This window comes from Varroa destructor, unplaced genomic scaffold (genome assembly GCF_002443255.2).
Source record: "Varroa destructor unplaced genomic scaffold, Vdes_3.0 BEIS01000002.1, whole genome shotgun sequence".
In the NCBI taxonomy this organism is placed as follows: Eukaryota; Metazoa; Arthropoda; class Arachnida; order Mesostigmata; family Varroidae; genus Varroa; species Varroa destructor.
Window position 1 is genome coordinate 5272890 of NW_019211455.1, and position 25197 is coordinate 5298086.

The 25197-nt window shown below is 42.0% G+C and overlaps 2 protein-coding genes and 1 long non-coding RNA gene across 14 annotated transcripts in view; 2 read left to right on the plus strand and 1 right to left on the minus strand.

The window, feature by feature from the left end:
* Positions 1–25197, plus strand: part of LOC111244514 (uncharacterized) — a 102179-nt gene that overhangs the window by 49036 nt on the left and 27946 nt on the right. Inside the window, exon 1 of one of the 6 annotated variants that reach the window (XM_022791729.2) lies at positions 2693–5193. The exons of the other annotated variants lie outside the window; for them this stretch is intronic. The gene's annotated coding sequence lies outside the window, so the exon portion shown is untranslated. Of the gene's footprint in view, positions 1–2692; positions 5194–25197 lie in introns of those variants that run through there. 6 annotated transcript variants of the gene reach the window in all.
* On the plus strand, positions 5878–15654 carry LOC147757284 (uncharacterized). Of its 6 annotated transcripts, none has more exons than XR_015322021.1 (5): positions 5947–6865; positions 7320–7405; positions 8007–8086; positions 15142–15251; positions 15533–15552. XR_015322021.1 is itself a non-coding variant. In XM_086981233.1 (5 exons), exons 3-5 carry the CDS (start codon positions 8030–8032, stop codon positions 15603–15605), a joined length of 240 nt encoding a protein of 79 aa, XP_086837359.1. In that variant the 5' UTR covers positions 5955–6865; positions 7067–7405; positions 8011–8029; the 3' UTR covers positions 15606–15654. The 6 variants fall into 6 exon arrangements, 5 of the variants coding, with proteins under 5 accessions (XP_086837361.1, XP_086837360.1, XP_086837359.1 ...); XM_086981233.1 differs by having other exon boundaries at positions 5955–6865; positions 7067–7405; positions 8011–8086; positions 15533–15654; XM_086981231.1 differs by having other exon boundaries at positions 5960–6865; positions 7067–7405; positions 15533–15654.
* On the minus strand, positions 15063–24991 carry LOC147757285 (uncharacterized). Of its 2 annotated transcripts, none has more exons than XR_015322024.1 (2): positions 24866–24991; positions 15063–15756 (listed from the first exon to the last, which is right to left on the minus strand). It is a non-coding gene; the product is annotated as an uncharacterized LOC147757285 (long non-coding RNA). The 2 variants fall into 2 exon arrangements; XR_015322023.1 differs by lacking the exon at positions 24866–24991 and adding an exon at positions 21796–22011.

Here is a 25197-nt window from a genome sequence, read left to right on the forward strand (position 1 = left end):
TATACGTCTATGTGTAAAATAAGTCAATGAAGAGGGAATAGCTTTTTTATTGCCGAATAAATCTAGACTTGTGGAAAAGCTTACTAACAGCTTGTTTGATTATCTCTTTCTCCAGTTTGTTGTTGCTGTTATTGTTACCAGCGTCGCAGCGTTATTGTCCTTGCTGCCACTAGGAGAATTTGGCCTGCTTCAAACGTTGTTGGCGTCAGGCGCCAATCAATTGACTATTTCTCGTAGACAATAGGCTGGCATGGCTGGCTTGATTAAGGACGCCGCAAAGCACTTCTTTCATTTCTGCCTATACTTGCGACGATTCAGCTAGATCGTATTTTCTAATGTTGCTTTACACAATACCCACAGCAGTCGTCAATAGAAGAGAGCCATGAAGCCTCACCCTTTTACGCTGCACGCGGGAAAAGCCGCTGGGGTCTACGGTAATGTAGAAGTGACCGAAAAAAGAATAGAGATAATGCAGCGGCTAAAAACGACACTGAGGAGAAAGTAATATAATTGCGTAATGCTCAGCCACATGGTACTATATCTATCCATATATGTTTGTGTGTTGACAGCAAGGAGACGGTGTAGATCTTACAATAGATTACTTGCCTTCTGTCTCTAATGTATTTCGCAACAGAAGAATATTATTCAACTAGGGCCTGACAAAATCGATACTTGGCCGTAACTAAAAAGACAAAAAAGGCTCCTCGTATATTTAACAACAAGAACCTTTATTCAGGTAGGCGACAACCTTTCCTTTACGTGGCACGTTCTGCCCGCTGGTTTTTGCTCGCAAGCTCTACGACTGTTGTTCTCCTATTCCTTCCTGACAACTTCCTCTACACGTCCGCGTCACAAAAACGCGGAAGAGCCAACGGAATTCACCTACTAAATAGCAATTATTTGGGGGTAATAGTTCTAGTCTAAGAAATGACTTCAGCGGTACAGATATTGCCGAGACCGGTGCCAATGTTTTGTGTGAAATACGCATAACATTACACTCAATCGAACATAATATAAGAATAGATTAGCTGAAGATCATGTTGAAAGGCTGTACGAAAACATGCAATTCGTTATCAGCGTCTTTTCCACAGTGTTCTTTGAACAAAGGAAAGATAAGCTTTTTATCGCACGATTTGCTGAAACACTTCACCCTACCATAGACTGAAACCTTCTATTTCTATTATTTGTTAGGTAAATGGAGTAATTTAACCACCTGTTTCGTTTTAATAACGTTATGGCTAACAGGAGAGATCATTCAGTTAGCGCCGCAGTGTACCTGTGAGCGCGTATACGAGGATGTGTGTGTCTAAGGCTCGTGAGCGTTCTACGCAACCCTTCACTATTACCAGTGCCGACCCGACGATGTCGATGGAGCACTATATAAATGGACAAACAGGGCAAAAAATGCACACTTCAATCAAATAAACCATACTTGTAAGCCGAACTCAAAGAAATATGGCGGTATTGCGTAACTGACACTTCTTTGCCTTGAAGCAACCCATGGAAAAAGATGTGCACACTAGCTATAGAAATATATACTGACCAAACAGCGACTTATAGGTGTCATCGCTTTTTGCACGATCGTTATTAATCGTTAAAACGCAGAGGCTTTCACCCTTCAATGTATTGAACCCTTTTTAGTATAAATTGCTAGTCTAATATGACCAAATGATGAAAAAAAAACAAAAACTCTCTATAGAAGATTAAAGTTGGCACTTTGTGAACTGGGTCATGTCATTTCAAGATAACCGCATGATGCAATCAGCAAGATGTTATTGCCCGAACGCATTGTTTCTTCACATACAAATTCGCAATCGTCTTGATGTTAGTATACGGAAAAGTGTGTACACAGGTAGCTTGAAACTTAAAATTGAGATGAAGTTCCAGTTAAGCCTAACATAAATTCACTGTAGAGTTCGATGCAACTTTAAACCCGCGACTGGGAAAAGCCACTTCTCGTATATCTTAAATCAACCTTTCTCATAATTGTCCTTTTCTGTGTAATGTATCTGCTTCTATAGACTACTACTACTACTCCTCGATTCCTTATATCTGAGCTGGATAATATAAAATCACAAGACCGTACAAAATTCCTCTGTAAAATAGACGCTACAGAATCCGCTAAATGCTGTTGAACCAGACGAGTGTTTCTTAGCGTTCGTTAGAAATTGATTGTACTACCTTCATGTCCTGACCCTATCCTTCTTCACTTTGGCACAGGAGAAACCATGCAATGGTAATTCATGACGAAACACATTGATTTACTACAAAATACATAAAACTATGGGTACATAATCTCTTGTATACTTCAATACGCACAATGTGTTCTCCTAAGCGGATCAGTCTCATCATAAAATCAGTCAACGCAAGCAGCTTTATCTGCGCTCCGTTTGGGGGTGTCCATCGTCACTCTCACGTCTTCATCACGTATTCAGAATTGCTAGTTGGCATGGTCGTTGTCGGAGGCAACAATCAAAAAACACGCGCCATTTCGGCTTTTCAACTGCTAATCATGTTACGCCTAATTAGAGTTATTCGAATAGCAGAAACACAATTCAGCTGATTTGCCTCGCTTGTAGGAAGTTATGACCGGCTGGCTTCTTGATGTACCTATTTAGCTTTATTGGCAAAAAATTGACGAGATCCAGTTCGATTAATGGGGAAGTGAAAACGGTCGTTGGTTGGAAGCTCTTGCTATTTGTGCTGCGTGTGTTGAGGAAGAAGACGAAATCATGTCCGGACATATATGCTGCTTACCCCTATGACAATTCCCCATCGATCGATGGGCCCTCCTACAAACAAATATAGCCGATCGGACCACCAGGAGTGCCTTGAGGCATTCATGCATGCTGCGTTTGAATCCGATGTGCGTCCCTACGTGCTTGGCCTATAGTGGCAAACTGCTAGATCGGATATCGTTTTGGAACTTCTTCCCCACCTCTGCTTCGTTCCAAATGATGCCACGCGTGCGAAGACATTTTCCAAGGGTGAAGGATTACCGCGCCGTGAGCATTCGTGTGTGAACAATGCTTTAGTCCCTTCTGGTGAGTTAGTGGACGAAGAACATACGCTCGCGTCACTCCGTATCGTTGTACCTGTTATTTTTGTTGCCGAGGCTTAGCCCATCGTTCAATCTCCATACCGATCGGCAACGTCAGCAAGAAATGATTATTGTCGTCATTGTCATCGTTGTTGACGTCACATATCGAATAGTCAGTCTATTGCTGTTTCTGTTCCTGTCTGTATATACATTGACGAATGCTCGTTCACGAACGGCGACGTTAGCTCCGTTAAACGAATGGAGGGTCTAGTCTACTCGAGTGACTGTGCCGCCTATACTGCGTTTCCCAGTTTGACATTATCTTCTGCGTATTTGATACTTCCGTGGGCAACAAACTAGTCATGCTTCCACTGCTTTGCAGGCGACCAAATCGAGCGGTCGCCATCTGCTCCGGCCAGCACCCTCTATTGCACCGCGTTGCATTGCGCGTCGTTATACGGAGTTGTGGCAAGATGGACAGTGCAGTGGTACATTCAGCCATTCCTATATTGACAGTTCGTTGGGTTCCATAGTTTTGCTTATGGTGGCAACAAAAGCAAAAGTAGTTGTTGTAGCTCCGCTAGCGTCGAACAGGAATCGCACCTTCAACCATACAGCTATGCTGAGAACGATGTGCGAGGTATTTCTGCCGTCGCCGCCTAACGATTTTGCGTTTCTCTTACGATTCGTGGTTCCGACGAAACCGTTTGCCCCTGTGACTCTCTCGCTGTTTCTTTTGGGTCTGTCATCGTTTTTCGTGGTGGCTTGCTATCGTTCCTGCATCGATGCCCGTTCAGGATAGATGGGTCTAGCTCTTTTGGCCTTTCGTTCCGTCATCGTTTTGCTTTATCCTTCCTCTTCTTCAATTGTGCGCTTTTTGTATTCGTTTGGTGTTCGATTTTCTTTGGCATTTGTGCTTGCTCGAAATTTTTTCTTATCGTCGGAGAGACGAAGGGCGATTCTCGAAGAACAACCTGTCCTTCTTCTTTAACAATTCGCTGCCGTTCAACTTTTATCGGCTTCTGTAACTTCCGCCGGAAAAGGCCAGCTTGAAAAAAACGAGCCTGGAGCAGAGCTGCCTTCCGTTCAACTGTTCGACATTAATGCGTATGGTAGCGGCGCCAGGCCACTACGGAAAACGCTGCTGTTCAAGAAAGATGTCGTCTGTCGTCGTCGTCCGCCTGCTTCGTTTTCCTACTAAAAATTCCTTTGGAAGGGTCATAGAAAATCGATAGGCGCCGTGCGCACACAACGAAGATATGCGCGAACGTGCGGACACATGGAAGACTATCATGGCTACAACGAGATGCCCTGGTCCAGCCATCCATAAAGTAGATAAAAAAATCAACTAGTAACACGTGCATATGATCACCATAATCGTTCTAGTAGCCGAACCTCGGTGCGAATGTTTGGACAGATATTCAGAGAAGCTGTCGAAGAGGAGCTTTACTGCTAGACACTATTCTAAATCGAGATAGTGATATCATTGACGTGAAAAAGGATGGATCTTCGTGCTGAATCTTCCACAATATCAGATAACGGAACGGGAAAAGGTTTCGACGACCATACGCAGTCATCATGAAGGCGATCAATATCTAGCTGTGCATGTGCATGTGCTTGTGTACTGTGGACGGTGGACCAGTTAATAAACACACAAGCAAATCAAGTGAATAGTCAATTACATCGAAGGTTTATGATTTCCAAACCCGATTTTTATTGCGTATACGATTGTTGTTGTAATTACTGTTGGTATGAGTGAGGATGCTTGCGTACGACGTTGAGTTGTTACTTGATTTCTTTCCTAGTAACAGCATGTCACTGTGAAGTGAGTAAATTTTTTTCGTTCGGCCAGCAATGACAATAGTCACAACTGAAACCGTAACTAAGTGAACTTCACACGAGTGAAGTTCTAGCTAAGTACTTCAATGAGCGACAAAGGTAGCTACGTCTAAACGAAGTACGTCCGCACGCTAAAGATGTCTCGCTTTACGAATCTTATACGAAAGCGGACTGGGTATACAATGCGACCTTCGCTTCTGCTGATCGAGTCGCGTAGGCCATAAAAGAACAGAATTAAGATCGAAGTGAGGAAAACCTCCACGAGTGCGTCCAAGTGGACCGGCATCAAACGGAAGCTTTAAATTATTAGAAAGGTATGTATCACGTCTACTAGGTATATTAAACGTCTAGCGGTTTAAAATCGCTCTCTTATCGCCATGTCACAAATAGTAATGCACAGCTAAATAAAAATCGTTTCCTATATTATAAACTAAATTGTACCCCGCCTATCTGTCGGTCGCAGTGGAAAATAGACACACTCAAATGTGTTTCTGCGGTGAGGTGACGGCAATTATTAAGGACACGCGCGTTTAATTTATTGTCATAATTTGTTCGAAATAGTTGTTGCGCGTTCAGTTAATTTTTCCTGTCAAATGTAGCTCGGTAAAACAATGGCCTATAGAATTTTTATCCGCTCATTGTTTTCGCAGCGTCGCACCGTCGGTGCGGTGTCACTATCGTGTTATTTTTATATATTTATAAATTATGTAGTTGATACAACTGTATTGGTGTTGCCGTTAGCGTTACCACTCCATTTGATCTCGATTAACCTTACGATTAGTAATATGCACCTGTATATATACGTATATGCTACCTAACCAGCGTGATGACACAACCATCGAGGGTATTAAAGTGAATCTTCAAGAACGGCAAGGAAGCCGGCAAGATTTCGGTAAACGAACAAATACCGAACTACATGTTCGAAATTAATCTGTAAGGATCCATATTTAATATGAGCGCGCCAACTCCGCCGCCGCCGCCGCCGCCGCCGCCGCCGCCGCCGCCGCCGCCGCCGCCGCCGCCGCCTCTAAGTCCTCCGGTGACGCTTTGCTCATCGACTTGCGACGGCAATCGTTTCACTAGACGGAAGCTGTATTTCTTCTAATGATGCGCAGTGTACGCAGCGTTGAACGCGCCATAATTTATCTATGTATACGCAATACGAGCGAATACTCCTGCTTTGACATTAACGCTACTGGCTGATAGCGGTAACTCCGTTTGTTTCAAGCGTCTGTTGTTGTTTGTAATGGCTAGCAGGCCAATAGAGCCGACATCGATTTTGGACACTATCGTTGATTGCTTAGTTGATCCTTCTGGACGACTGATGCTAGACGCGGGCTAGCGGCGGTGATAATCTTAGTGATCTCAACTGTACACGATTTATGCTGTTACATGGGCTTATTGATTTTTTTATGCGTTTTCTCGACAGAAACGAAGGTAGACAAACAATGTAGAAAAGGCTACAGTTTAGTTTGATACTTCTTCAAAAACAAAAGGCCCGCCTGGTGATGGCATAACTGCAGTGACGGCGACAACAGCAGCAACCGCAATAAGATCTATGATAGTAATAAAGATCAAAGCAGTAGCAACAAAATTAAAGCGCCAGATAATGTCTATCTATATATACTTGTTCGTGTTTAGCAATATAGTAGCCGTCGTGTCTTGTAGACGCATGCTGGAGGCCATCTACCTAAAGCAAGAGCAGTAAATTGAAAACATTTATTTAGTACGGTAATAACCATTACTCTGCCGCGGATCTGCTACAGTAACGCCATCTGGGGGTGGGCAAGATAAACATAATTCGATAGCTGCTACAGAAAATAGTTGGCGATCCTGTGTCAGGTTCGATATATCGCCGTGTCCCATTACCAGATTAGAATGCAATCCTATATGATTTAAAATTCAGCCTAATAACGGATTCATGCTTTAAAAAAGTTCCTTAACTTCCAGTTGACTAACGATGTCTTGGGATGGATATTTTGCTCGGTAAGCTAGTTTTCATGTAAATTATGTTTACGTTAGCGGATGAATAATATAGCTATTTACCCTGCTCAATTCAGTGTTACCCTATACGGAGCACGTAAATCGCTTAGGAGCTGCCAGCGCAGTCGCCATAATAAACAATACTGCATTATTAAAGGTTTACGTAGTTTTAACTAGCCCGCTAATTATTATCGCGGTTTCTAGTGGTGGTTAGTCTTCCTAGCCGCACCAACCTACTGACAGTGAGGGGTGCGTCTTGACCTCTCATCACGTCTACTTTGACCAGATTAGGGTATGCATGGAAGCCGGTGTTGCGGACCGGATTTACATAGTCTCACTCCCTTCCTCCCGTCACATCTTCCAATTAAAAGCGTGCAGTCGCAACTTCAAAAATAAGCACGGGTTAACTTTCCGTTATAAATCTTACGCCAAACAAATGCCAACTCAACGTGATCAGCGGCGTTGAGCGGTGCCGACGTCAGCGCCGGCAAGCTTCCGAACGCGCGCCCACAACAACCGGGGTATTATTCATCTAGTAACCAGGTTCGGTTGTTGAGCAATATTAATAATAGGTATAATTAGTATCGTTCGGTTTTTTATTTCCTTTTCCTCGTTTCTATTTATAGTAGCGCGTTTTTTTTTTTTGTTTATCAATGTAGCGTCAACAGCGAATAACTGAAGTGCCTGTGTGTGTATTTCCTTTTCATTTGTGAATGCGACGGTTAAAAAGAGCGAGGTTTAATGATGCATCGAGTTCTCTCTTTCTCTCGATGTGTTTGTTACTGCTAAAATCACTTAGAAAACAGAGTAACTCGGATTATTCGAAACCTGAATAAAATTCTAAGTAGTAGTAATAAGTTGTTTCTTTACTTAGTAGTTCCCAGTTGCTCGGTTGTCTTGTTACTGTTTTTTTGCCTCAGACCATAATTGATTTACCTGAATTATGTGGACAGGAAGAAACGTCAGGATTACATCCTCTTTGTGCAGCCATAATACAGTTAGTAAATGAAAAAAAAAAAAAAAACTATGAATACACCGTTTTCCTTATAACTGAAGTGATAGATTACATTAAGCTTTGAATAACTGGTACACGTTTGGTGCATAAATCGTTTCATGTAGATGTTTTTTTTTTTTATTTTTCAAGCAAGTGCGACATAACGATCGTCGATGGAATATGAGAATTCATCGGTCAGGGGACGAAGCGGGTATCCTATTGTTGATAGAGTAAGTGCTGTAGTAGTGATAAGTTGAAACTTCAACAAATGTCAGTATGATCTCAGTCGCCATAAAAATGACTCAAATATTCTACTTTTTTCTTCTAAGATATTTCTATAACGCTTATTCATCGTCCCATCTTTTCGTTCTATGTATTAGTTTTATTCTACAGGCTCCATGTGTTCTCGTCTTTAAACAGGATTGTGTTTGCCTTTTAACAACGCGAACTTTGTCATATATTCGCAAAAGCACTCGATCAGTCGATCTTTCCCGGATAACGCATCGTTGCTTTAGAAGATGATGTGCCTACCCCGCAGAATATATGAAATCATGTCGTGTGCTAGAAAAATAATGTCCAACTTGGGGTTGCCACAAATGAACTAGGTAAGCCCTCATCTGTCTGGAATGAAATAAAAGGCTGGGAAGAATGAGCATTATATTTTGTCGCCTTATTATAAAGTTCTTCCTCTGTACAACATGTATCTACCAGGAAAATTAATCAAATACGCAGCGTCGGTGAAATTTTAAGTTTTGTTTGCGAACTATGATTTTGCTGCATTCGGTTTAGGAGGGACGCAAGGGCGAAGGCAGTTCAAGCAAGACGAACTCACATTTGACCTTCATCAAGATCTATCTTTACAGGTTTTTTAAAATTTATAAGAAAAATCATCTATAATAAAACCAACAAGGGCAAAATCAATGAAGACGTAATGGCTAGAAAGTGAAACAAGGTGCCAGTTGATTGCGTTTTTATATTTTTTATAACGGGAATAGTCAAAATACCTGCACCACCATTGTCGTCGTATCATTGTCGATCGTTTCAACGTCATTCTCACTATGATAAATCAAGCAAAGGTGATTTGTTATGGCTGCTATTATTTTCTCCACGATTCTAGCTTATCGATCAAAAACATCCTGACTTACTTAATGACGGCCCCGTATAAAAACATTCCGCCATCAACTCGAACTTACTTCGAGTAGACGAACGAAGATTGTTATGAAATTGGCCGGTCATAGAATATACTCCCGTTGGTAGTAAACATTGTATTCTACCGATATTAGCCATCATCCAACGTCGAAACTGCTTAAACTTGCAACGTTCAACGACTGAAGATCTTTGCTTTCATGTCCGCGTTGCGATACGATTAGTTGAGCTAAAATGCAGGCTTCTTCTTTAGCGTCGGTTACGAGTTATTGTTAGTTCGGACATTTTGGCCGGCCCCTTTGTCTGGTAAACTGTGCGCTGTAACGTCTATGTGTTACAGCAAAACAATAGCAGCTATTTCACATACGCGGCAGTTTTATTTTGATAAAAGGGCCGGAAGACATTATCGGGGCAAAAATTTATACGTGCGTTACGTGCAATAGTCTCTATCAATCCATGCTGTTGCTTTGGGCCAGTACTAAACATATACTGGTTCTTGATATTCTCCGTGTTATTTCTGGTAATGTTTTTGTTGCTAATTAAAAGCACGGCTCCCCGCCAAACATGGAACATCGGGCAGGCTCAACGGCCTATGCGAGAGTCTGTAAAAAAAAACCGGATGCTGTAGACGGCGAGCGCCAGCTGCTAGATAATGCCATGGGATTTAAAGTTGGATACTGAGAGGTTTTGACTGCGTCGTTGACTGGTGTAATGATGCGCATTCAGTGCCGGTATAGATAAACAGTTACAAGGGGCATCGATTGCATATACGACATTTAGCTGACTGGGCTTGATGACTGTTGACTAAATGGAGGAAAACGGTGAAATAGAATTTTGTTGAAATGTTGTATTGTGATTGTAAAGTTTGCTTACCTTGTAGTACTCTCACGCTTGAATATGCATCTTTACAGGTCTCTGTATATATGCGTTAAAAGAGTTTCCGTTAGATTTCCTGTTTACGACACGATTCTCTGAGCTTTAAGCAAGTTGAAAATCTAATTTTAGCTCGAAATATAAGGGCATGATGCGATTTAGCGCTATCAGGTCGAATGCTCTATCAGTCCTACGAAGAGTCAACGCCTTTGCTCCAAAAAATGTGTACAACGACAAGAAGCAAGCACATATATATATACATTTGATGCCTGTTGATCTGTCTATCTATATATATATATATATATATAGATAGACAGATCGACAGGCATCAAACAGTAGTGACGTGTACAATGAAAAAACGGAATCCATAAATGAGAACAAGTACGTGAAAGAATGATGACGAAGTATCTGAGTCGGTCGGACGCTAAACTGCAGCCGAAAAGTTATCAAGAGAGGCAAGCGAACGAAAGAATCAACAACGACGCATCTAACGTTCGCAAATGAACTGGTAAGGTTCACTTGAAATCGAAGTTTATTCTTGCTTTGCAGAACTGCAAACCTGGTTCGATTGACACTTGATGGAGAAAGCGGAATCAAGTCCATTCTATTTATCTGTTCATTCACAAATGCACTTACTTTGCTCTGGTTGATTGACGCTAGCAAACGTTACGGCGTCGCTCATGGCACAATCTCATCCATCTCCCTCCGTCGTTAGCTTTTTATTGCTGGGCCCTACAATAACAGTCATTCACAGCATCAGCATGAACAGCAGCAGCAGCATCATAGCAATAATGGCTCACCATTATTAACCCAACTTCATCAGGCACGGCAACTTCGTCCTCCTTCATAACTTAGATCCCCTCCCCCCTCAATGGCAACATGGTGGAACGAAAGGGGTAGCGGTGCTAGCACCGCTGGCGCTGGATAGCACAACTCGTGATGCTGCAGTTGCTGGTGGCATCGTTGTCTATTTGCTTGTCGGCCAGCCGACCGCTGGCCAATTGGCCGGCTGCCGCCACCGCTGCTGCCGCTGTATCTGTTGATGCTGATTGTGATGGCAGTGGTAGACAAAACTCTACTTCACTCGCGCGGCGCTTTTTACTCGCATAGGTCTCGCTTAACACTTCTTAACGGTTGCAGCCGTGGCAACGGTTCCTGTTGCCTTTTGTCGCTGGTGCTGTTTTGGAGGCAGCCGGCTCGCTTTCTATCGACGTACTTAGCGCGGTGGTTCGTTCGCTGACGCTAAAACGTCTTGACGTTCGGACTTTGCGGACTTCGCGCTCGTGGTCCACAAGACGGGACAAGGAGAAGAGAGGGAATTGGATAGATCCGATATATCTTATTCGCTTTCCTTCAACGGTTTTTTCTTCAATTTCTTCTTCTTCTCATACTTCTTTGCACCCCCTCCTACCACGAGAAAGCCTTCGCTGCCGCTGCCACGCGGTCCAGTGCCCAGGGTGCAAGAGGTAGATAAGCCGTTCGCTCGTTGTCGGGTAGACAGTTCGCCGCTGGCCGGCGTTCCAGTGTCTAGTTAGTACAACTCACTGATGCCACCGGCAGCCCATTACCAACGCTGATGCGTCAGCGCGGGTGGTGATCGTAGCTGGCTTGCGTCTCCTAGCTCGCCCCATTCCTTTCTGGCCGCCCCAGGCATCGACGACAGGCAGGAAACTCACCTGTTCGCTATTGCTCTGGGAGCGGTTCGCATCAGGAGTAAGCACTGTTCAACGGTCCACCGACCAGGTGGCGGCAATCCGGTTGACGCTCGGTAATGCAACATAGATAACGAACCGCGAAACAATACCAACTATCGTATAGTGATCATACGTTAAGGAAAACGACGACTCTGATATTAATTGTAACCACATGAACTTGCCGTCGTGAACGAAATCGTTGTTATGGCAGTGACGACGACGATTGCATCACCATCGTCTCGATGAACGCGTGTCAGCCTCGATTGAGTTTGTCTCCTTCGCCAGTGAACAACTATAGTTTTCGGGTAGTAAGTGCTTGCTTCTTCGATAAATCTAAGAACATTGCCAGCTTGGCATCTCTGGCGGAAGAATCTAGTTGGAATTTCATAAGTTTGCTGGTGAGAAACATGCGAGACAGCCTTTAGAGACACGTTGTTCAGTGATCGCCTTTCGATTGGATTTGGTGCTGTGTATCTTAAGTAGTGACAAAACTCATAGACATCGCAACATTAGGATTACTCATCTGTGAAGGGTAATGAAGTGGGGCACAGGGGACATCGGAGTAAATTGTGTCACCTGTAATAGAATTCAGTGGCTAATTTCGTACTGCCGTTAGTGATTTTCAAAAAAAAAAACTATTCAAAATAGCCTAAAGTCGAAAAAAAAAAACTTGAATCACTGCCATGAACGTAACGTGCTCGAGTGTCTTGGTTCGTGTTGAGGCGGGGCTCGTGTAATCGCATGCCTGCCCTCGTGCCATGTGATGGGCCGTAGAATGGAGGGCATCTACCAACAAATCATTTCAATGTTTCACCAGACTTCTCCGCAAGCTCAAAGGCAACTCTACGGTAAATTACAGTAAACATATGGCTATTCAGATATAACTAAAACTATGGATATCTTATTATGTTTTCCTATGATTGTCGAGTCCCGAATATATCCACCTAGTCTAATGGGAGAGCGGATCTGGTCTGTTAGGCAACGAAACCCACCAAACGATTAAGTAGCCATTTTAAAGATCCCTGAGGGATGTTTTTTTATTATCTCTGCAGGAAATTAGTTAGAATTATAGTCCAGTGTTGGTCACATACGCCCAGTGCTTTCAGGCAAAAACCGTGGCGGCACTTGTTGTTTGCAGTGGAACGGTAAACCAAGGTAGACTCATGGCATCTCTTATAATGCATCATTTTTGTAGCGGTGCTTCTGTTCTTTAGATCGATGAAGTTAGCGTACTCGATTACAGGTCGTTTAATAATACTATCAAATCGCATATATATTCTTTTGTCACATTTCATACTCTCGCCATTTTTTATTGTTTGTGTATTCGAGCCGGCTCCCTATGCTACAACTAATTATGGACTCAAGAAAAAAGCGATAGAAATACTTTATTATTGTTATGAGGTACTGCGCGATGGAGAACCTTTTCTTTATATCGTATTATTTACCGAGGGGCAATTGTATTTACAGGGAGCTAGTTGCTTTCCCTTCGATGGCTATCTAGGAGCTAGGTTTGACCGGGGATAATATTTCGACTCAATTGCGACGCTTCATAATTTCGAAATCTCCATGGTTACGTTGCTTGTAGCTGGCAGATAGAACTCTTAATTCGGTTACTGCTGGCTTTTCGCGTTTTGTATAACACAGTGTACATGACTTTTATTATTATGTATATTACAAACAAGTAGTTTGGTGTTCAGGCATTTATAATAGGATATATATAGTCCACGGTAAAGGACTGTCCGACAACGATGTTAACAAAGCAGGGCCCAGATTCAAATATAAGCCATATTACAAATACATAGGAAGTATTTCAAAGGGCTTTCGAAATAAATTGCGAATGCATCTTGCTTTAGCGTAGTTCGCGATCTAAAAAGCGAAACATTTATTTATCTCGATTCTTCTTGACCGTACTATTTAACTTAGGGGGCAATAACCATCGCGCGAGCGTTTCTTTATTGCTTTGCCTCCAGAAGCACAGTATTCAATTATAAGGTTCATCTTTTAAAATGGAATATGTATATAGGCGTGAGATCCTCATAGGTACTTTGTTTAATATCTTCCACTGGGGACCCCACTGCGCTACATTTATTCGCGCTTTGCTACGATAGACAATAAGCGTTACCAACTTCTACAGCTGCCCGCCGCTGTCTACTAAGTGTTAACGATTTTTTGATATACCATTGACAGTTAATCGGGAGACTGTAAAATTTGCCTCACAGCCTCGTGTTCGTCGTGATTTTATGCAGAGAGGCACTGGTGCGACATAACGGATAAAGGCGCTTTGCCTACTAGACTAGGTTCGCTGTACCTAGTCGCTCAAATGGCACAGGTCACCAGACCGAAATGGGACAGGCCTCAACTTCTCCAATAACTCTCGAATTGTTATTTTGTCATATTCCAACGGGACCGCTGGAATGCCTGTCTATCGGCAAACGGCGCAACCATCCGGCGTTGAACACTTTTGGGTTAGATCGCAACGACAAGCTACGGGTGCCAACATCACCGATAGGAACTAATGCATGCACTGCAGCGTGATCTGTCTGGCCATTGAATAAAATAATCGACAGCAAATAAACGGATGAACAAATTATCCTGGGAAATCGAAACAGTTTGATCTGTTATGTGTCGCGACAGAGCGGTCCTGCAGGACTGAGAACTGCATAGGCCATTTGCCTGTCTTCTGCTTTCACGCTAGGCCGACAGTTTAGAATAGCTGTCGCACTGCGCGCATGAATACACTTTTAATGATAGCAGACTCAAATGATCCCGTGCTTGTCAACAGTTAAGACTGCACTTTTCCTTCATTATCCACTTGAACTGGGAGAGTGGAGGTACTTACTTGTGAGTATATCGCAACCGTTTTTCTAAATGGAAGAAACAAAATTTACTTTAGGTCAAACCGGACGATTTTGTGTGCTAACATGCCAGTTTCGGTGACTGCTTCATAAATGGGCATCGTAGAAAGAAATACACATATCGAGGTATGCCCCCTCACATAGTGGTGGCATCAGCTGATGAGGTCGTCCTCGAACCGAAATTCACTGATTTTCATTATTTTCAGTGATAAAGCAGAATAGTTAATCCTAAAAGGCACATCTCGATATCTGTAAACACAGTCAGCATGGCATGGCAAACTAACAGAACAAGCGATGTATCCGTAAGTCATTCATTTTTGTTGGCCAGCCATTTGAATCTACTACAAGTACGCTACCATCAAATGGAAACGTAGTTCACTTAAGTTAAAGGCCTTCTATTTGACATTAGGTACTATTATGTTATCTCCTCATTAGTTTTACTAACGTACTTCGGTACTTGCGTTTTGCCCTGGTCGACTGCTATAGCTACGAATAAAATTCTCATAAGCCAAAATTACTTCCAGCTGAACTTGACAAAGGTTTTTGAGGAGCTGTACCATTAAGGACTAGCACAGTCCATCTTGCTCGTTTGTCCGCTAGTAAAAATGGACTAAGATGGATAGCAAAAGAAGTGCACAAAAAGCTGAAAACGATTTATTTACTATCGCCAAATTCACTTTGCAATATTTATCTCTCTTTATTCTTTATGATTGCTAGATGCTCCGATCAGCGTTTGACGGCCCGACACCTCCACCTCTGACGTCTCCCTCTGAGCGGTTGCCGTCGTCGCCTTGCATCACTTCTTTTTCCCTGTTCGGCCGCTGCTGGTAAAGTGATTTTGCGGTCAAAACTAGAACGCTTTCAAGCTGCGCAACTTCAGAGTACAACGCAGGCTAGCAAATTGTCGGACAACTAGAACGGGGCTCGTGATGCGGCCTAAACGGGGGGCAAGCTTTTTTAGCAACAACAAACTCGCTCGACAAGCCATAATAATAGAAGTTGTATCCATTACGTTGGAATGAGAATATAATAATGATGCGTGTAAAAAAAAAACAAATAAAGTAATGATAATGACATCTCATTTTAAAATAATGTCTTTTTGTCGTAGTAGCGGTAGCGGCTGCGGTGGCAGCGTAGTGGTCATCAACCCAAGTGGGCAAGCGTCTGGAGATGAACCGTAGCATCGGTAGTCGAATTTTCGTCGTATCGTGGCGTCGAAGACCCGTCTATACGCGTTTGTTGCCTTCGTCTTCTTGTGCAGGAGTACTATGGGAGCATTCTCTCAGTGAAACCGCTGCAACTGTTGCCAGCTGCCTCTCGCGTTATATGCACCTGTAACGCAACACATAGAATAACTACGGGCGAATTTTTCCACGGCTCTCGAAACTGAGACAACAACCCTGGCGCTCGATCGAGAACGGTAAAAGGACAAGAAACTAAGTATCCAGTGATGCTTCGGTTATTTTCCACGGATCCTAATAACGCACCGCATCGCGTCAACAGAAAAAAACAACCACAACAGCAGCACCTATTTGGCTTGTCAATGATACAACAAAAAATAAATGTTATAATCATCATTGCTGTCACTAATAACAGCACTTTATCCTAATGATGATTTTCTTTTACTGTTGGTGGCTTTATTTTTATGTAATACAAGAAACTTCATTGGCTTCGTAGCTCGTGGACCAGGTAATGGTATCGTAGGTACGGGCCTACCAATCAGTCTGTGCTAGTGCAAAGCTTCTATTGCAGTCCATCCGGCCCATCAGTTCATAGCGTGCGTGTCGAGTTGTGCCCGCCGCTGGATGTACTGGATACGAGCGATGTAAAGTAAAAGAAGAAATGCGAGGGGCTGTTCACTTTTTTGTGAATCGCTGATGAACGTGCACGAACCTACAGTAAATTTACATTTCTGTGTTTTGCACGCAGACGTGCTAGCCTTTATAAATCTATATCATAACAGACAATGAACTTTCCATATACTTTTTTTAATCCTCGGCCTCTGTGTCTGTGTGGAACAAGGATGCAACTCAGTGTGCCATAAAAAAAAATCAACAGAGTTTATTTCAACGGAGTTCATATCCAACAAGCGATAGTGTTTGAAATACCTCCTCCATGTATGATTCTCTAAAGAAGCAAATGCCTTGGACTTGCATGATCGTTCTTGCTTCATCGTAATTTCGTTTTTTTTTTTGCAATGAAAAGAAAGCCGCAAAAGCACAAAAAACGCCTTGCACATCCTGGAAATTATTTAGAAGTAAACAGTTCAAAAAGAAAATTCTCCCGAGACATTTTTATTTATGTACTATGTACTTCGTCCCTCAAATATCAACTAGATGAATTTATTATGCGCTATAAACAAGTTGATGGCTGCTTTGTTTGGCGATGATTCTTTCACACCTTCCGTTTTGAACCGACGGTCTGTCTGAAATAAAAGACTTGAGAATCTGAAATGTTTGTCAGGCACGACGAAACAGCCCGCTGCAACGCGCCACTATCAGGTCATCGTTTACACGATTACAACTCCTGAGCTGAGACGACTATTCCTATTTTTTACGCGTTGCTTCTTCTGAGCCTACTGCTACCGACGCGATTGAAATCGCGAGTTTTTACAGCAAACCCTTTCTCGCCACGACTGTGGCCGCGACCCTCGAACTGTCACGTTCTATAGACGTCATTGACTGTGTTTTGCGCCACGATTCCTTGTTTGTCTGGATAGCATTGAATTGGCTTTGAAGGTACTTATAGTCTATTCCACTTGATATCAGCAGAATTAGCTCTGCGGTTAAGCAACGTCTAGTAAAAAAAGGCCCGAACGAACCTGTAGCTCGTTCAGACTCGTTCGTGCCTGCCTCTGACTGAAAACACTGCGCCAGCGTACAATTTGCTCAAAGATGTCCGTTGCAGCACCCCTGCGAAGAATCAAACTTGTCATTCAACAGAGTCTTTCGCAGTTCGCTGAGAATCAGTTCTTAACAGCGGTCTATAAGAACGTGCAAAAGTTAAAGTAGGAAACAAGCTCCAACAACGAATTGTACGACTCTTCACGGGCCTCGTTTAATGATGACGCCTAGCAAAGTAAATCCCGTCAAAAAAGCGCAATCGAACCCCAGCTCTTTACGGTGGGAATATACCGTGCAATTAAAATACATAGGGTCAGCACGTTTCTCCTAATTGCAGGAGTATTCAGACGCCGTTATATCTGTAGCTGCGTCCGTCTAGCAATTCTATCTAGCGGTTTTTTCAGTCTATCATTCGAATCATCCAGTGAATCGAAGAGCTTAATCATGGCTGGTCTAATTCATGTACAGCCGCCTCACGCTAGCTACGTCAAACATATCTACCCGCAGATGCGAAAATTTGCAGGCAACCGCTTTTTTCGGTAAAGTCAGATTATTCTGCTCCTTCTGAGACTAATCAGCTCGTGATTAGTCAATTTACTAATCAGAGTAAAGTAGTAGTAATTAGTGATTTATTTTCTTATAGATAAAATCCGTTCATACTTTGGTTTATGCAGCCAAATAGTTTACCAAACAAAGAGATTCATTGTACCGTAGATACTTGCAAGGACGGGACATACAGGAGATGGAACTCAACGAAGTTAACAATTCACAGCCGCAACTAACTTATCATCGCTATACAGTACTGATAGTAAACTAGAGCTTCGCTAAACGATTATACGAAATCCCCCTTTACCTACAAGATCTTGTGGCTAAACAAGGTGTTCACAGTGAACGTCCTGCGTTGACATGTTTTAGAATCGGAATAGAAACAATCTTATAACATCCTCGAAACTGTTGAAGTCCGTGCAAAGGACACCACAATTTGAGACTACAATGTAAATTTCCATGTGCCTGCACGACCTAAAACGGTTATCGTTGCCCTCCATTGTCTACTACATTTTGTTCTTTATCTATCACGCGAATGTTTCAGATAGATATTTCATGCGAGGCTCAATTATACTGTCGTACTTCACCATTAGTCCACTAGTTCTGCAAGATTAAATGCTTGTATATATATATATATATCATATGTGTGTGATTTAGTCATTACGTGAAACCCTCATCAATCACATGATCAGTCACCAAAGCGGGCTCCAGCATCATAGCCATACCGGCCTGTTACGCCTCTAAAAGCGGCAAATACCCATGACACCCGGCGATTTAATACGCTATAATAATAGTGCATTACGTACTATAATCCAAGATTACTGTATTTAGCAACACAGAAAGTCTTAGACGTTCTATCTTTTCGCAGTACGTCTAGTTCCTATACACACACCCCCATATATATATAAAGGAATTAGGAAAGGTGGGATGTCGCCAAGTAGATATTTGTATATTTTTCAGCTTGTAAAACAGCCTAACACCGAGCGATTGAAATAGCAGCCGACCGTCCGGTAACGCCGGAAGCTACAGCGAACCATCCTTTAAAAAAAAAGAATAGCCTTGATCCTTCTGCGATCGTGCGAATGCGAACATTAACGAGGCATATTGATGTAACCTCAGAAACCGTGAGTGAGTGAGACGTTAACTTAATGCACCCCAGGAGTGGTTTTACTTAATTGGCATTTCTCTGAAGTGAGTCAGGCGTCCGTCCTGTCGCAGTAGTTGTCTACTGTCTGTATTTCGATCGAAACGACGTCAGCAAATTACGTGACGGAAAAATCTACATAGAAAGAAGTTCCACCGTGATCCTAGCGAGATAGCTAGGAGGACAGACGACGCTAGCTATAGCAAAAAAATCTATGATAAAAAAGCATGATTATAGCATCTGAATTACTAAATCAACGCGGTGCTCTTCACGGTTACTGACATTATGAATTATTCCATATACATAAAATGTCTATTTCAACGAGTCAATGAGAGTAAAATTGCATTGAAGCTTCAGGCGTATTATAGTTTTCTGAATGCTTGATATCACTCCACTGTGTCCGGAAGTTCATGTCCAGCTGACGCTTGAGTCAAGAATTTGCGTGAAAAACAGAACCATCTACCGACCGAACGTTTTTAAAAAGGCCCTTATTGCGATACGACTCACGTGCCGTGAAATGTATTTTCAATGTTATCAACTGTTAGAAGAAAGGACTTGTTTCTGCCAACATTTATGGGTATAAGATGTATTTTTTTGGTAAAAACTTTATGACTCTGCCTCGCCCTTTGCTCATGACTGGAGAATACATCGAGACATATTCAGTATATTTAACATGAACGTCTATTGTGTTAAATGTGCCTGTTATAATTCAAGTAAAGCCATTCATTCAAAAATTAAAGACATAGCTTTAGGCTTTTGAAGTATGTTATACGATTATTTCTATGTATTGGATGGATTCCCCCTCATATAAGTCCAGATGAACAGAAGTGTTATATAAGATGGTGACAATCATGACGACCTAATAATTTTTTTATTGCGCATGCGCCGCGTGTTGAGTAAAGCGCACTTTCAGCAACTTCCCTCCTATATTTCATGCCATTTTATCTATGTTACTATAGTTGCAGCTATGACAAACTCCGTGACAAACGTCTTCAGGGAGGATAGTTGCAAATGAATATTTGTTGGGAAGCTCTCTGGCGTCACAGGTTGGCTCGGTGAAACGATCGGTATTGTCATTCTGGCCTACGAAAGGAGAAATATCCTGTGAAGGAAACGCTGACGTTTTACAAGACGTGCACCTCGACACATATATATCTAAATAATAATACTGGACGTTCTCCCACATTCTGAAAAAAGAACTATGGAAGCAGTGCCCAAATCTGTTTTTTCTTCCCTTAAAGCTAGCGATGTGTCTCCTACGAAATTCGTAGGATTCCCAACGTTAATCTTGCAAACGTGTGGGAGAGAATGACAATGTTGCCCGTCCGTCGTTTGGCGCGAATTTCGAAAAAAGACAACGCGAATGGGTAAAATTGTCTGCCATACTCAAAAAACTTTCTTTCCTGTGAATGTTCAACCCTTCACGATAATAGCACTCGTTTTTGGTTTGTGAAGTTTTTTCAGAATTTATTCATCGTCATAACTAGCTATATCGATATACAGATTTCCGTATGACTGCAAACTTGTGTCACCATCGGGTATGTTTTCTCTCAATTAGAACAACACGGAATGGTGCTCAAAATCAATGTAGTTTTTGGGCCGCTACGCTTCGCAGCATCTGAAATCACACACCTATATACGCACACGCGTATAATCTATCCACGAAAAGCTATAATAGGCCGCACAGCAGGAACTCCAAGACGGAAGGAAAAGTTTCCATTAGCTATCATTGTCACGTATCGTTCCCATGCAGTTCTCGAATGGTGGCTAAAATTTAGCTTTTTATACAGATCTGACCGCCTGTTTTTTTCATATTTACCCCTTCCATTGACAAACATCATTAAACAATTTTAGTTGCGGTAAGAAAAACCATTTCATTATTATAAAACAGGCATTGTTGGACCCAATCCTAGCATTTCGTATTAGCAGCAGTATAGCAAAAGCCGCCAAATTTTATTACCTGATTTACCAGATTTAGCTCTATGTTCTATTATAATGAACCACTGAAAATAAGTTCAGAGCAAAAAACGGGACTGGTGCTGCCCTGCGTTGCGGTGGTATGTTTTGTACCTACTGGTAATACCATTGTGATGGGCTTAATTCAAGTGAAGGCGTAGTGTATGTGTGAACTTGTAACATATCTGGTATCTTAAATCTGACAAGAACTTAAGCGCAGGGGCTATTTCAATGGCGTTTTTTCTGCTACGTAGGGCTATGAAGCTCGCTTTGAAGCTCTTCACAATGCCTTAAAATCACAAAAGCCGTTCTGCACCTCGATAAAAGGGCTCTTGCGCAGCCACGAGGCTTTCGGAGCTTCAGAGTGCTTTGATTACGATCCCTTTAACCTTAGATGAAACGGCATTGTCAAGCATTCACTCCCACTATGGAACACAGAACAAAAAATAAGTGGTGCTGCTAGTAGAAGGCAGGCGGAAGAAGTAATAAATGTAAGTAGAAACCAGCGAAGACGTTGATGATTCTACAAAAAGATCTGCTCGTTACCGTCAATTCCATCCTCTTCCCAAGCCACATAAAAAAAAGTCGCACAAAAGAACCAGCATCACCGAACGACATTAAGTTGACTAATCTATTACCTAAACCGTTTCATTTATAGCATAAATCATTACACGCGGTAATATTTACTCAAGAAGATGTCTTCTCAGTTTTGAAGCTGGACAGAGACCTCCATAATTTACCTCGATGCCGACGGATAGGAAATGATCGTTTCCATATTATAACACTAAGAGTACCGGTACGACCTGTAACGGAAAGCCTGCGGCTTTTCTCTTTCCTGTGCGAGGACTATGCATCTGCTGTACCGTTGATTTGGCAACTTACCTTCGAATCATTCAGTCAGCATCTTCGAAAACAACCAGCTCTCTGAATTTGCGCTGTCGGTATTAGGGTCATCAACTTTGCTTTGCAAGTTACGTTTACCTCAAAGTATTTCTAACAACAGTAACAACCACAACGGATGGTTCCAACAGAGACGATTTTAGGCACCTGATCCTTTCGTTACATCTGGTACGGCCTGTACCTATTCGGCCTGCGGGTGGCATATTCTTGGCTGTTGCTTGAGGAGGTCACTAACCTGCCACCAATAAGAGCAGGTGGATTCTGTTACAGAAGATAAGCGCAAATTTACTGTCACAAAGTTACATTGAAATTAATATTATTATTATTATTATTATTATTGTTGTTGTTGTTGCCGACGCTGCGTCGGCTGCTGTTGCTGAAATCGCTGTCGTTTGCTCGGTAACAACTGGCGATAATGAATGCAAAATTTTTAGCTGTTTTTTTTTTTCTATTGTTGTCGTCTGCTGTGGCTTTGATGAGGCCTAGGGTCGACGGTCATAAACTGTCGGAAAATAGACGTCCTCTGTACTGAAAATGTGGAAGGAACACTGCTATAGGGTATAGCAGGACAGGATGCGCATAGCACTGTATGGATCAACGGTAAGCACATACACATTGACTTCATGCCCTTAGTACGGGTAAACCCTTAAGCGGATTTTCTAGCCGAAGATGAAATTTTTTTACGATAAGGTACAAATTGTTATCTAATTACAGAGCCTTGCAAAAATTAGTCTAAACACCAAAGATCGGATTCAATCCTAAATCAATTTGCGACACAAATGCCTAATATAATAGTACACGTCTTCGTTTTACCATAAAGCTAATTGATAAACAAAAATAGATAGATAATTCATACTTATTATTATGCACTAACAGCGGTGATTGTTTTTTCGTTTTTAAAATAAGTAATTAGATGCATGAACAAGACGACAGTACCGTTATCGGTAAAGCGTCGTGACTAAGCGGATGATAACCTTTATAATAGCCACAATGTCCGATTCGTGATCGATGTAAGTTTGCGGTCAGGCTCATACGCGAACAATTAACAATGAATTGGCATTGACCTCTACCTGAACGACTCTCATTCATATACAGCGAGTCTCCGCATGTCACTGGAACGGAGACAGGCCTCAATAGTCATAACGTGTGCGTGTTCAGTGAAGCATAGGTAGTTTACTACTCGGCTTCCGTCAGCCATCTGAGTGGTTCGGTGGTACGCTTTATTGAAGAACTACTTCTTTTCGTCCTGTTATTGGAGTAACAATTCAGTGAAACCAGCAAACAACACTAGACAAATTCTAGATAAATGCTGCAATAAATAATCACTAAAGAACGACGCTTACTGCTCATTAAACAATAAAATATTGCCCGTTTGAGAGAGAACGACGTCCTAATTATGCTACAGCATTGCCAAAAGGATTCTTCGTCCTTAAAAAACTAACAAAGTCTATGATAGTAATTAGCGAAGAATCGTGACACAGCCGGTTTAAGGGATATGTTCCTTGAAGCCGTCCTGCCGTAATGGTGGTGCTATGAAGTATGTGGGTTCGCGCATTTTGACAACGATCGACAGCCAATGCCAGTAAATTAGTAAAATGTGTATGTTTTCCACTGAGTATGTAGATATAAAAAGAATTCGGTTCATATATATCTGCAGAAGCGCCCCCCTTATGCATCTACGTTAGGCTGTCGTCAATGCAACCTCAAACCTTAGTCCCAATTACTATCTGACCGCCTATGTAGTTTTTTATTTGAGCAAGCTTCGAAGCAGTTTGTCGGACTTTTTTTTTGTTGAAAACGGTTTTTGATATCTCTTGGGCTTTAAATCATTATTATGTGCAATATCAGTTACATCTATCGGGAATTATGGCAGTGAAGTCAAACTATACGAGAGTGCAATAACCTCAGTGATCTTTCTAGCACTCTAATTATAGCTATTGCTTTGAGTGCTATTATGAGATCAACTGTAGAAAATGAGTCTGCTGGAAGCTTAATTATAACAGAAATAATGTCTAAATCTGGCCTAGGGCTCTCAGCCGTCAAAGAAATAGCAGACATTCATTAGAAGTCGTAACTTGCTCTCTAGTGCGCTGCAGTCATTTCTTTTTTACATATTGTTAATAGAATTTTTTTTCTTTATATATATATATATATCATTTCATATCCGCATGGAACACAAAGGGTCAAAGCCGAACGCCCCGTCGGGTACAACGTCGGTGTTCGTCGGTGTAGAGTTCAATTGAACGAATAGGGCGTATTGCGTTCGTCATTCCCCATCGTCTATTGTCTAATGGCTTTCCTTTACCTTCCCTAACGAAGCATGATATTTTGCCCCGCGAAAACTGAACGAGGCAGTACAGTGCCATAATGTGTTGCGTCTGCCCTATTTCACTATTTGAAATAATAATCTCTTGTAATTCTAAAATTACACTAGGTAAATGGAACCACGCGTAATAATACCGGTGTTTCAAGCAAACATATCATTTTTGTTTCTTTTATAAGCTGAATTTTCTCAAAAATTAGACCTACCAGGTGAACTAAAAATGAACTCTAAGAAAGCTAACGTTATATAATATTGTACGTGTATATGAGCCCTGTACATAGGCTTAATACAAGAATCTAAGCGAGGTTATACATCGTACTATTCGGGAATTTTATGCTAAATAAAATTCATTTGCCAGTGTTAGCCTCTTTCTTAGGCCCAGCTTCAGTTTGACATCAGCTTTTGTCAACAAACCCCATTGCGGTGGTGGTTGCGAGCACCGTCTGAGCCTCGAACGTGCCGTTATTAACACGACTGAGCTTTACCGTAGCACGCGGGTCACTAAGCTCAATTGTTTCAGCACAAAGCGCCCTTTTGAGCTGTCGTGTCACACTGAACGGAACGTCTGCTCGCCCTTGTCAACAAAGATTATCTGCTTAATATTGACGACGGGATGGTACGAAGGGTCTCCTTTAAAAAAATGTGAACTTGTTGATGACGCAACATTGAAAGGAGAATAGAGGAGGAACCTCTTGCCGTGCCGAGAGGCTATAGATAAACGTTACATACCCATGTGACGTTAACTTCTTGAAAACAGTTTTGAGCATTTGCAGTGAGTTTTGTTCGACAGTCCTGGACAGCAAAGGAAAACGCAAGCTAAAGCAGAAGTAATGGCAGCAGGTGGCGGTGTTTAGCAGACAACAGACGGACATTCGGCCGGCGGTGCATCAAACAAATAGCATCACCGGAAGATCATTAGTAATATTGTCAAATTGCAGACGGAATCATCATTCAGCCAGACGCTTACACAAAAGTTACAAAAAAAACACCATTCTTTTTATTTTTCCTATGGTTAATATAATTTTGATTATATTAGTTGTTTTGTTCTCGGTCAACTATCG

Excerpts from the sequence above, each read along its gene's own strand:
- LOC147757284 (XM_086981234.1), top strand. The coding sequence starts at position 8,030 with ATGGAATATGAGAATTCATCGGTCAGGGGACGAAGCGGGTATCCTATT. Across the intron at positions 8,087-15,141 it reads GGTATCCTATTGTTGATAGA|ATGCTCCGATCAGCGTTTGA; the intron begins GTAAGTGCTGTA and ends TATGATTGCTAG. Across the intron at positions 15,252-15,532 it reads TCCCTGTTCGGCCGCTGCTG|TAGCGGTAGCGGCTGCGGTG; the intron begins GTAAAGTGATTT and ends TTTTTGTCGTAG.